A 12,618-nucleotide genomic window follows, 5' to 3' on the forward strand; every position below is an offset into this window, starting at 1 on the left:
CCTCTTTGGAAAAGTGTCTGTCCATGTCTTTTGCCCATTTTTAAATGGGTTGTTTGTCTTTTTGTTGTTGAGTTGTAGGATCTCTATATATTCTGAATATTAAACCCTTATTTGATATTTGGTTTCCAAATATTGTCTCCCATTGCATAGGCTGCCTTTTACTTTACTGACAAAGAAAGTCCTTTGATGTGGAAAAGTTTGAATTTTGAGGAGATCCCATTTATCTATTTCTTCTATCATTGCTTGCCCTTTGGGTGTAAGGTCTAGGAAACCACCTCCTATCACAAGAGTTTTAAGATATTTCCCTACATTTTCTTCTAAAAGTTTTATGGTCTTAGCACTAATGTTTAGGTCTTTGATCCATTTTGAATTAATTTTATATAAGGTGTGAGTAGTGGTCCTCTTTCATTCTTTTGGATATGAATATCCGGTTCTCAAATCACTGTTTGTTGAAGAGGCTGCTCTGTCCTAGTTGGGAAACTTGAAATTTTTGCCTGATGTGTTTTTCCTTTCCATTAGCAGAGATAACTGAGAATTGGCCTTATTCTAACGGGATTTATTCTCATGTCTCATGTTTTCTACTAATGTAAAAATTTACATGTGCCAACATGGGAGGTTTTTTTTAATCCCTCACTCCTGTCTTTCCTTTCCTGTTTACCTCATGTGGGAGGGAAACTTGAAGAAGACATCATAAGAACTTGGTCACATAATATAGCCAAGTTAGGCCATGGGAGACATCAGTACTAGAAGAGAAATGTTGCCTGTATTGTGGTGTGTTACTCTGAAGAAATTGAAGGACACTGAGCCTTAGATCTGACAAGCTAGAGCCAGGACCCTGCAGGGAGAGCAGAGGGGTGGCCAAAGGGGACTGGGAGGGAGGGAGATGATGGAGAGAATGAAATTTTCCATGGCTGGGGGGTGTGGTCTCTAGGAATTGACAGGAGACTAGATGGAAAAGGTATAAAATTATTTCAAACCATCCTCACAACTCCATATGTATCCATGACCCGCTGACAGACTTTCTTTCTGGTTATGGACTGTATCTATTTAACCTTCCCAAATGTGGGAGGCATATCTAAGACGTTGTGTATATGATCCTATTTGGAGTGAGTTTGGTGGGTGTACTGGTGCTGGGAATTCTGTGCTGCATGTTGGCCTTCATTTGCCTCATAGATTTCCTCAATTATCAAACTTTCCCAATCACCTTGCCCTTTCCTATGGTCTCCCTGCTGCCTGGCACACTCTGCTTGAATAGCTCTCACTTATCCTTCAGCCTTATCCTAAAGGTCACATCTCAGAGGTTTTAGTAGAAAACCCCTTCCCCATCAAGCTATGTGCCTCCATATCTTATTCTGATAGAAATCTGGATTTTTCCCTTTATCATACTTACTACAGATTATTATCAAATATTTATTTCCATAATTATTTGTTTAATACTCATCTATTCCAGGAGGCAGGGGCAGGCTGTTTTCTCACCACCTGCCTCAGCATCTGGCCTGCACCTGGCAACAAAACAGTTCCCCTTTGGAGGGTGAAAATCACTGACCAGGTGTGAGAGGCCTTTGACACTGCCAGCCGTGTCCATGCTAGTTGTTAAACCCCTGATTGATTGGTCTTGCCCTGGTGGGAATCTCAAGGAGCACTTGATTACTGTGCAGTAATCATCCCACCCACCAGGGGTCTCTTTCTCCACATCATTGGGACTGAAAGGACTTGAACTCCTTTGTTTCTTTACGGTTCTCACAGCCTTCCTGCTTAGAGTGGTGGCAGCGTGCCACAGCGTCCTCAGCCCCTGGTTGCTTCTTAGAAAAAGCAGCACCTCAGGCCCCACCCGAGACTGACTGGATCCGGAGCTACATTTCAACAAGATCTCCAGGTGAGATGTGTACACATTAAAGTTTCAGAACTGCATTCTAAGGACATTTTCTAGCCTAAAATTTTGGAAGACAATGAAAAACACCTGCCTAAATGACCTTTTTTTCTCACATGGTCCTTTCCCACCATACTTACAGAAGAACTTACAGATTTAGACTTTGTTTTTATTATGAATACAAAGTGTACGTACAACACAATATACATTTACACATTTACAGTTTGCATTTACTTTCACCTTTGCCTGAGCAAATTCAATTCTGTATGACCTAGTTGCCCGCTCCTTCCACTGCCCTGCGCTTACACTCAAGACATTCTCTTCACTTGGTACAGTGTGTGACTTGATTTAAAAAAAAAAAAAAAATGCCAGTCCCAGGGGTAAAATGGCTGGCTTTACTGCCCTTCTCAAGGAATCACTTCCGTTCTACTTTGTTTCCTTTCTGTCACTACATGCCTTCCATTTCGTCCATTCAAACTCAGGATTAAAAATTCAGGAGAAAGGAGGACTGCAATGATCACCTTCATCTTTTGCAAACACCTTGAAATATCTTCCATGACTAAGTTGATGCATAAGTAGGCACTTAGAGCATTGCTCATTAATTTGGTTTAAGAACTGTATATGGGAAAGCTTCAGAAATGTTATATACACTTAAGCTTTGCCCACCAAATGGATGACCATAAAGGATTTGATCAGTGGCATCAATGTAAATAAATAAATAAATGAATAAATTACAAATAGAGTATAACTAAACTTACGGAAATTAAAAATACTCAGAATCCTGTGCTTTCTCAAAGCTTCATTAGGCCCAGATTTATAACAGGTTGATAAACTGAAGCTGGATTGTATAGCTAGTTGTTCTTGTTTTGGGTTGTGCCTTCAAATGCCAGTGTACAGAAGTTGGTGAAAGAATCTGTCATTTCTCTTAGAATGTAGTTATGCGAGAGGTTTTGTAGGAGTTTTCTTTGAGGCTGTCGAATATTGCTTTGGTTCCATTCTGCCAGTGTAGTACTAAATCCATTGGGGTCTTCCCAGCCTGATCAAAACAGAGAGGACATTTGACTTCCAGGTAAAAGGCATCTCTAAATTCACATTCTCTTTCTCTGTATGTTTAATGGGATAATGCAAAGGTATATGTTATAGAGGTGTATGCTTTCTACTCTGTGTGATTTGCAGTTTATATTCAAACCAGCCTTTCACTGTTTCTCAAGGGGATGCTTTTGGCATTTGAGAGTTAGCATTGTCCCACCTGTGGAGCTATTCTAAATATTGGTAAAATCCCTGGTTCCTGGACACTAAATTGCATCAGCACCCCACAAGTCATTTGAAATCCAAAAAATGCCTCAGTCCATCTCCAATGCCCCATGAAAGGGGCATGGAGAGGTGTTGGTGTTCCTCTTTGTTGATAACCAGTTCCTATCAATTTGGAAAATGATTCTTTGATTGATAGGAACTGATGATAAATGAGCTGCTTCAACACCTTGGCTTAAGGGCTCAGCTATTGCTCAGATTTCTCACAACTTCTCAGAATTTACATGGGGCTCTCCCAGAAAATTTCTTTTTCTTACAGTTGATATCAATGGCATGTGAGCAAATAACTTCTCAAGACCAGATTTTTACTTCTCTTATTCATATGTCTCAGAATATTTACAAAAATTAAAACCATGTCAGCTCTCAATTCTTGTCTTTTGATTCAAAGAGTCCTAAATAATTCCCACTTCTATTCATTCAGAAGTATTTCCATCTCTTTAACTCTGAGGTTGCAAGCTGGCAGCTTGGAGATATAAATCAGTCTGTTTTCTTTGGCCCCAAAAAAGCTTAGATTTTTTGTTGTTGTTGTCTTGTGTTTTTTTTTCTTTTTTTAAGTTAGAATTGACAATATTTGGAAATCAAGAGATTTTCCAACAGGTTTTGTGACCTCTATGAAAAAATCAGAAGAGTTGGCAACATGGTAGCCATAGTTCCGCATAATAATAATGGACTTGGTTGGGGAAGGGACACCATCTTTAATAGGGTTATATGCATATATTAACCCAGAAGCCACCCATTTAACTTATTTATGTGATCTGCCTGGGCCCTGTGGGCATTTGAGTTAGTGGCCCTGTAACCTTCATTTGGGAACTTCCCTACCTCTGTCTTGTTTTTCTTGAGGAACACTCATCAGTAGACATGAAGAAAGAGATTTGGACAGGGATAGAATAATGTATTGTGTATTGTTTCCAGTCCCCTTCCAGATGGCATCCAAAATTTGACCTTTTTTTTGGAAACATCAATCCACTGAGTCAATGGAATTAGTAGTTCCAGGACCCTTTTTTGGGGTGGGGTGGGGGTTCAAGTTGACAATTCAGAGCCCTGAGTCCTATTTATATAGTTTGGGTTATTCTTCCATATATCCCTTGCACTCTCTCTATTAAAATTCGTCTCCTGATATTCTGCCCACTTGCATTCTCCCCGATTCTATATTCTATTTATTTCTGCTCTTAGTGTCTCAGTGCCTGAAAAACATAAATCTTCCTATTTTCTGCAGCTTTGGAGATTTCATTGAGTCTACTCTTTTTCAGATATATATATATATTAGATAAGTCCAGTCTTATATTAAGCATGATGGAACCCTGCTCTTAACACTCTCCTACCCACTAATAGTCTCCAATTATCATCATTCTTTGTTCCTGTCACCAAGCCAGCATTGTGGTAATGATAAAATATTCCTCTCAGTCTCATAGAAACACAAATAAGGGAAAAAAATTATTCACATTATTAGGATGACTTTTTTCCCCCTTCTTTGGAAAGTGATTCTCCAAAACTTCTTTCAATGATTTCTTCCATAATTTACACCTATTCCTCCAGGTGGCATTTTTAAGCTTATATTAGATGATGTTTGGCTGGGATTTGGATCCCTGAGGAAAAGTTGGTTATATTCTCTGCTTAGAGGTGAAATGAAATTAATAAATATTTGTTTAGGGACATAAAGCATTTTTGAGGCCTGAAGAAAGGAAATTATTTTGAGGGATGTGCAGATAAACCACAGTGGAAAATGGATACAAATTGTCTCCAAAATATAGGAAACAGCAAGTGACCCCTGGAAGAAAGTGGTCATGTTTCCTATTGTTGTAAGGAAGGGAGGACCATTCTGAATTACTCAGATTGGATATTGATGAATTTGAACTGCTTGGCCCTGGCTGCACTGACCACTCTAGAGTTTTAGACCATTTTAGGAAAGGTGGGAGTCTATATTCCTACTACCCTAGGCTGTGCTCAGCCAGGGATGGCCAAGGCAGATTGGAGTTTCCTGGCACAGGTGTTTGTGAAGGTAGACAGTTTTGGCTATCCTTTATTTTCAAGACCAACTTTTAAAAGAATTTTAGGCACTGACAGCAGTCACTAAGGTGTCCTCCATCTCTGACCAGGTGATCTGAATTCTTGCCAAGATTAACAGTGTCAGTGTCATTGTGGAGAGTTGACAGAGGCATTTAAAGCATCACAAGTCCCCTTCCAAAATACTACCATTATGGGAATATTTTCAAGTATTGAAGAAACACGTCTGTCAGTAAGTCAGAAAATAATGCACCTGGTTTCGAGTACTTACACAATTCTTGATGTTGAGGTCGGCGCCATACATAATCAGGAGTCTGATCATTTTATAACGATTCAGCCTCACGGCATCGTGCATAGGAGTATCTCCTTCCTGCGGAAGCAGAGTAAACAGGCGAGGAGTGAGTCTGAAGCCAGGAAGTGAGCCCCTTGATCCCACTAATAATCCCAGTAATCACTTGGGGAGTGATTCCAAGTAAATAAGGAATGGAGCTTCAGGAGGCCAAACCTGGCCCGGCTACTCACTCGGTCTTTGGCATTGAGGTCGGCCTCACAGGCGATGAGATGCTCCGCGCACTCGTAGTGGCCGGTCCTCACGGCCACGTGCAGTGCTGTGCTCAGCAACTGGAAAATTGTGAACGGGGCTGGTTATCTGGGAGCCAGGACAGAGATTGTCCCAGACCCCGAGGCAGGTGCAAGAGGGAGAAGTGGCCGCTGTGGAGCCTGCACCGGCACCTGCCTTCCAGCTTCCAGCCGATTTTGCAAGGAGGAGGCTGGCTGCGAGACTCAGGACGATTGGGAGGAGGCATACCTTGTCTCGGGCGCTGATTTTTGCTCCTTTGTTCAGCAACAATTTTAAGACATCCAGGTTCCCTCCACGGCTTGCCCAGTGGATGGCTGTGGATTCAAGCTATATGGGGAAAGTAAAATGATGTGACTTAATGTAAGTGAGAAACCGGTCAGGGAAATTAGTACTTGGTTTCAAAGGCCCAGGAGAACCCAGGGCTTGCCACAATCCCTGTGATAGCACTGGCTTGTCCTGGACTAGATTGTCAGTTGTAACCATTGTAGTTGAAGGCTCTTGTCGAATGTTTTAGCTAAACTCTGTTTAGCTAAATATACACAATATACTCAATATACACAATATGTATATTGTGTATACACAATATACACAATATGTATATCTAAACTCAATATACACAATATGTATATTGGTGTGCATGTCTGTGTATGTGTGTGTGTGTGTATCATTAGGAGGCTTTTTAATAAATCTACTAATAAAGAAAAGAATAATAACTATCATTTATCAAGAATTTAGTTGTGCCAGCATGTTGCTACACACTCTAGCTGTATTGATCCTCCCAACAACATTATAAGGTAGGTGTTACTGTGCTCATTTTATGGCTCAGAAAAGCAAGGCTCAAAAAGTTCACGTTACTTGTCCGAAGACACACAGCCAATAAGGGGCAGAATCTATATGCAAACCCACATCTGCCCAGAATTTTTAACAATTTTTGCCAAATATATTCAAAAGTTCTGGACAAATGTATTTAAAAATTCTAGCAGAATAAACATAATCTCTTCCAGAAGACTTTAATTGGGATCAGACACATCATCCTGGGTCCCTGATGTTGTTTCCCATCTCTTGTTTGTTCTGTGCTGTCATTTATGCTAACAAAACCTCTGTACCTCAATTGTCATCACTTGTGGTCACTGCCTACCTGTGTTTATTCATGAAATTGCCTCATTATTGCTCTACTTGGTATAACCCTAGTGTTCCAGATCTCACACCTATGAATTTTAGTATCCTTCCATGCAAGCTTTATTTTTTATTTTTGTTTTTTTATTATTTTTTTCAATGTGTTTATCTTTTGACTTTGATTCTGGCCAAATGCTTTGGACTTTTGTAACATCCCTTTTTCACTTTGCTATAAAGTCAAGTTAGGCTTCATTTAAATAAATGAAGCATTTTCCCAGCCCAATCTTCAGTTCATAAAATATGCTGTATACTGGTCTTTGTAGAAATCACAGTGGTTGAATTATTGAAGTCTGACTAGCAGCTACTTCCCATAGATGCAATTCATTTAGTATGCAGTCTAACCCCAAATCTCATGGATGGCAGTGGGCATCTATCATACAAAGTGTGCAGCTAGAGAATTCTGATATGCTGCTGGCAGCCAAGGGGCCACAAACAGGCTGCCGTGTGTAATGGAAGGTCAGGGGTGTATTGAAAGACATGCTGAATGTATTACTTCTCAGTAAAGCTACTGACTTGATAATGACCCAACTCTCCGATGAGGATATTGAATTCTGTTCAACAGCTTTCACTTCCTTCCTTTCCCTGGAACACGCCTCTCCTTTTCAGTATGTATGGAAAATACTTGCCACATGACCTAGTCCCATCTCCCAACTTTCCTTTGTATGGAGAAATGAACTTTTACCTAGTTCTTTCAGATCAATTTTCAATCCCATCAGCCCTGTTTTTCATTGTCAGTTTTCTCCAGCTTCATATAGTCTACTTATTTTGGCTTATTTCCAAGCAAAGAAATATACTTACCATATCACGGAATTCTATCTGGGCTCCAGCTTCCATTAACTTCTCCACAATTGCCAAATGTCCTTCCATGCATGCTCTATGAAGAGCTGTCCGTTTATACTGTCAGAATAGAGATGAGAAAAGAGATAGCAATGCATATAAAAAGATGCATAAGTCCTTTCCTTTCTAACTAAGAGGCATGAGACTGGGGATGCTGGCGACCTAGCTGATAGACACTTGAGTGCTTATTTCTGAATTAGAAGTGTCAAATTTACTATAACTGCAGAACAATTAGACAAAATATCTTGCAACTGAGATTTGAGCTTCTTGCAATATACATTTCTAAGTGCACAGAGGTCTACAATGAGGGATGTAAACTTAAAGGTACAAAACTACCTAAATACTGACATTTCCCTTTCTTGTATTTTACACCTTCATTGTTTGTGTAGGATTTGTCATGCAGATCAGACAGTTTTATTCCATCTGGGACTAGGTAGGTTGAATATCAAAAGTATTCAATTCATTCTTAAGAGGATGGAAGATTCATTTTTATAAAGTTCAACTCAGAAATGATCCCCCATTTCAGTTACTGGGGGACAGAATGCAATAGGGATTAGTATTTCTGATAAATTATCTTCAAATGAGTGATTTAACAGCCTATTAGAGCTGGAATAATTTTAGGCATTATTTCTCTCCAACTAATCTCTGCTTACAGATAAGGAAACTGAGGCTCAGAGTGCAATTAGCTGCTAAAGATCAAATAGCCAAGTAGTGACAGAGCTGGGAGTTGAACTCCAGTCTCCAGATTACCAAGTCTGTTGCTGATGTGTTTTGGTCTAAGCAAAGATGATGCTAAGAATATATTCCTCCAAAGATAACTTGTTGGTCTTGCCCTATTTAAAGTTTATCTGAGAAGAAGGACTGAAAAGTCAGCCAGAAGTGTGTAAGAGTACATAAAATCCCAATGAAATCCATAACACTAATCCAGATTTTTCTTTTTTTTTAACCACAACAGTCTCCTATTTTGCTGCTGGCATATGTGGCAGCAGCTGGGAAAACTGTTTCAGGTGTAATGATTTTGGCATCCTATTAGCAAGGCTGCAGTAAACCATTAGAAACATAATTAATGAGCTGGATTTTTCAGTGTATAAATCTTACCTCATCACAGACATCTGGATTGTTCTTGTCTGACAAGAATTTTTCTACTACTGGCAGTTTATTCTCCAAAGCAGCCTTCAGAAACCTAGTCACATCCACAGGTTCTGTCTAAAGTAAAAAAAAATACAAATAAAAATAGTGTGAGAGTTACCATGATCTTACCAACATTCAGTCGAGCTCTCTGCAGATGTGCATATCCATGTAGCACCACACAAGATGTGTAATATTACAAAACCAAACGCCCTTACAATGATTTCAGGTTCAGGTTCCTTCTCAACTGGAACTTTAGTTTTCCTGTATTTTTTCCTTTTCTTCAGTTGAATGATTATTTCAAGGTCTTCTAAATTTTCAAGCTTTGATCTTTGTTCTAGTTTTTTCTTCTTGAGCTAAAAAAGAAATTCATATTTCAAAATATAGTGAGTTCTGACAAGCATTCTGATTGTGTCTAAAAATCTGAAGGGTCTGAAATAAGTATTTGAACACTTCAAGCAGAAAGAATTTTTTTTTTAAATTTAAAATAAACCTTTGATTTTGATTTAGTGATTTCTTATCAAAGTATTTGAGGGTCTAATTTTTCAGTTAATTGTCTTCATCTCTTCCTTTCCTTGTAGAATTAGCCCTTGACTACTTGAAGGCACAATCTAATCTCTATTTATTTCTAATTATTGTCATAAATAAGTCCCAGATTTCTGTAGAATTTGTTTTGTCACACTAAAAATTTAAAGTGTTTCTTGTTTTGTTTTTTTTTTAACCCCAAAGAATCCAATAATAAGCATAAAGCTCTGAAATATCAATACCAATCTCTTTCAAGTGGCTCACTAAGCAGGGCCTGTGAAACAGACTGTCCTTGGATTGCAGCAAACTAGTGCATATTTTATCGTGGTGAGTAAGTAAGGAACACTCACCAGCAACACCAATTCTGTCCAAACAGTCAGTGGACACCGTCAAAGCAACAACCTGAGGATTCCAGGGACCGCAAATCATGACATTAAGAAAAAGATGTCTCCCTTTGCTGGGATTAACCAGTGTGTGACATTGGAAATTCACTAGACACATTTCTCTTTCCAAGTCTTCCTTTCAACAGGATATATTCATAGCACATTAAATCACTGATTCAGAATGCAGAGGTGATAGTCTTGTCAAGTAATTAGTTCCCACAACCTGTCCCATATAAGTTGCCTCTTTATGGGTTAGAATTTGCTAGAAAAGGCTTTGGAATGGTTGTGTTTATTTTGATTCTCTCTTCTCTCTTCCCTCCCTGGCATCTCCACCCCCCTGCCCCAACTACAGTCTCCCACTATTGAATTCCACAGGAAGGTTCTTACCTCTGCCTCTCTCTGTTTCTCACTTTCCCACTGTCGCTCCCCCAGGCTCAAAGGGTGGGCTGGAAGTGTTTTCAAGTCCTCTTGCTTCTCTAAAGTAACAGCAGCTTCATACTGTCCATCTCTGAAATCATCAGGAAGGAACTCCCCTGTCTCTTCGTTGCCGTTCTTCTTCCCTGTGACCTAAGAGGAAAGAAGATGGTAAGGTCGGAAGCAGCGGAGACTGTCCTAGGTCATTCTCCACAGAGGATGCTGCCAGGGGCCCTTGGCCCTCCCTCCGTCCCTGGTGGGCACACTCTCAGACTTCAGGCTGCAACAAGTGGCTGCAGATAGTCCAGGATTGCCTTCAGGTGCTCGTCCTCCTCTCTTGCTTAAATAAAGGCTTAGGCTAGATTGACACATTTAAATTCATTTTTAATTTGCTTTATCTCATTTCTCCTAGGAAAATCACAGACCCCCTCTGATTTTTAAAAATCCTTCCATTTTAGGTGTTTTGATGACTATTGGTATTGGGTTGTAAAGTTTTCAGATATATCTCTTGAAATAGAACTTTTCCCCTAAATCATTTTAATAACTGCATGTGATTCTGCACTTTAATGAAACCAAAAGAAAAGATAAGAAATAGAAAATATACAGATAATTTATTACTGGCAGCTCCATTTTTCCAATTTCACTTATTCCATCACATAAACCAACCATTTTCCATATATGACATTTTCAGAGTACCTGTGCATTATGCCTAAAAAGAAAAGGGCATTTTAATTTTCAAATAAAAACCAAGCCTGAATTTGTTTTCATTGTTTAGAAATAATTATGTCTTACATACCAGCTCCTCTACTTTCAGCACCATCATCTTGGCCCGAAGTGGGTCTGTATGTTTTTCTCCTGTGGAATCAATGTCCTAAGTCAGCCCTGCTGAGCCCCTGCACCCCGGTTAGCTTATATAGCTTGGGCTGGGTGAGATAATCTTCCAACCTGGGAACCCAAGTAACACCCCTGCCCTCACCAGTAGCCAACTCAGAGGCAGGTGAATTTTCATTCCAGACTCAGTGTCTGGGAAGCCAAAGAGGGAGGGGATGACAAGCTAACCCCACTGAATATGTGAATCAGGAAGAAATGTGAGAGGGCCATTCCTTTGGCGGTGACCACACCGCTCAGCAATGTGAGTCATCCTATTTATCGGGAAGCCAGGGGACAGCTGTCTGTTGATATTGCACCATATCGCTGCTCTTTTTCCTTCTTTGTCAGCTTTCATATGACTAACCTATCAAGAAAATGTAAATGCCCTGCCTATCACATGCCCAGTAATATCTTTCCGATAACCAGACTTATCAGCACTTCACTTGGGGGAGGTGTTGCTTCAGGACATCCTATTCCTGTTGCAAACAGCCTCACAGTAAAGGAACCGGGTCCCATTGGCACTTTGTCTATATCTGTTTGGAATTCTCTGGAGTGATGTCTGAGACTAAAAAGGCCCCATGACATGCCACCTTACCATCATTATAAGAAATTGAAAGTATCCAGTAATGCACTTTTATTTTATGATGTCATTAGCCACAATTAGCACATGACAGCTTTCTGTGTTCTAAAACAGCATGCTAACTGAGGCATTTTTTCCTCAAAATGGATCCAAGTGGTCCACAGATAGAGTATATTAGATCAGTTATTAGTAGAGGCATGACCTTGCTTAGGTCATTAAGCCAAAGTTCTCAAATGCTGTGGATAAAAGAATCACCTGGGGACCTTGTAAAAAATGCAGATCTCTGGGCCCCACTCCAGGGGATTCTGAGTAGATTTATGGTAAATCTTAGGAATCTATTTTTTTTCACAACACCCAAAGATTCTCCAGCATCAAAGTTTGAGACGCATTGCCAGAGGGGTAAGAAGCTTTGCTTTGGGAAAGGATGAAAAAGGCCTCTGTTGCTGGTTTCTCATCTCTGAGGTGTTAAATTGTGTAAATATGTTTGTCTTGGTTTACAGTTCAAAGAGGAACTGGGTTAGTATCTTCAAAGCCATTTAAAATTTGTTTTTCTAAAAAAGAAAGGAAGAAGTGAGGGAAGGGGGTTAATAAAGGAGAGCATTAAGTAGGCCTTTTTTGAGCTGTTTCTGTGTCTTTCACCCCCCCAAACCCATCCAAATAAATTATTCAACAAACGTGGCTGCTGTCCTCTAGCAGACACACCCCCCTCCTCCTTGAACTGGTCAGCCAGTGGTTGGCTTTTCTGGAACTTTCAGAATTAGACAGCGATCCCCCAAACCAAAACACTAACAAAGAGAGACCCTCCCAATAACTCCTATACCAAACATTCTGGTCTCTTCAACTTCTGTCCTTCAAGGGGTTTGCATAAAGGAAATCTCCTGGTCTTCTCTTTGAGGTGAACATAGCCTTACTATTTTATTTGGAGAGGAGTGTCCATGTA

At 39.9% G+C, this 12,618-nt stretch overlaps 1 protein-coding gene across 1 annotated transcript; it reads right to left on the minus strand.

The window, feature by feature from the left end:
- Nucleotides 1-2,567: 2,567 nt before the first annotated feature.
- On the minus strand, nt 2,568-11,132 carry ANKRD1 (ankyrin repeat domain 1). The gene is made up of 9 exons (XM_037804938.1): nt 11,025-11,132; nt 10,202-10,381; nt 9,125-9,262; nt 8,877-8,984; nt 7,740-7,838; nt 5,994-6,092; nt 5,708-5,806; nt 5,457-5,555; nt 2,568-2,906 (listed from the first exon to the last, which is right to left on the minus strand). Exons 1-9 carry the CDS (start codon nt 11,049-11,051, stop codon nt 2,796-2,798), a joined length of 960 nt encoding a protein of 319 aa, XP_037660866.1. The 5' UTR covers nt 11,052-11,132; the 3' UTR covers nt 2,568-2,795.
- Nucleotides 11,133-12,618: the final 1,486 nt, after the last annotated feature.

Source organism: Choloepus didactylus, chromosome 15 (genome assembly GCF_015220235.1).
Source record: "Choloepus didactylus isolate mChoDid1 chromosome 15, mChoDid1.pri, whole genome shotgun sequence".
NCBI lineage: Eukaryota > Metazoa > Chordata > Mammalia > Pilosa > Megalonychidae > Choloepus > Choloepus didactylus.

Bases quoted from the DNA above. Each gene is read 5' to 3' on its own strand.
- ANKRD1 (XM_037804938.1), bottom strand. From the start codon at position 11,051: ATGATGGTGCTGAAAGTAGAGGAGCTG. The intron at 5,807-5,993 runs GTATGCCTCCTC...ACAATTTTCCAG, and splicing joins AAATCAGCGCCCGAGACAAG to TTGCTGAGCACAGCACTGCA. The intron at 2,907-5,456 runs GTAAGTACTCGA...TGTTTTGATCAG, and splicing joins ACCTCAACATCAAGAATTGT to GCTGGGAAGACCCCAATGGA.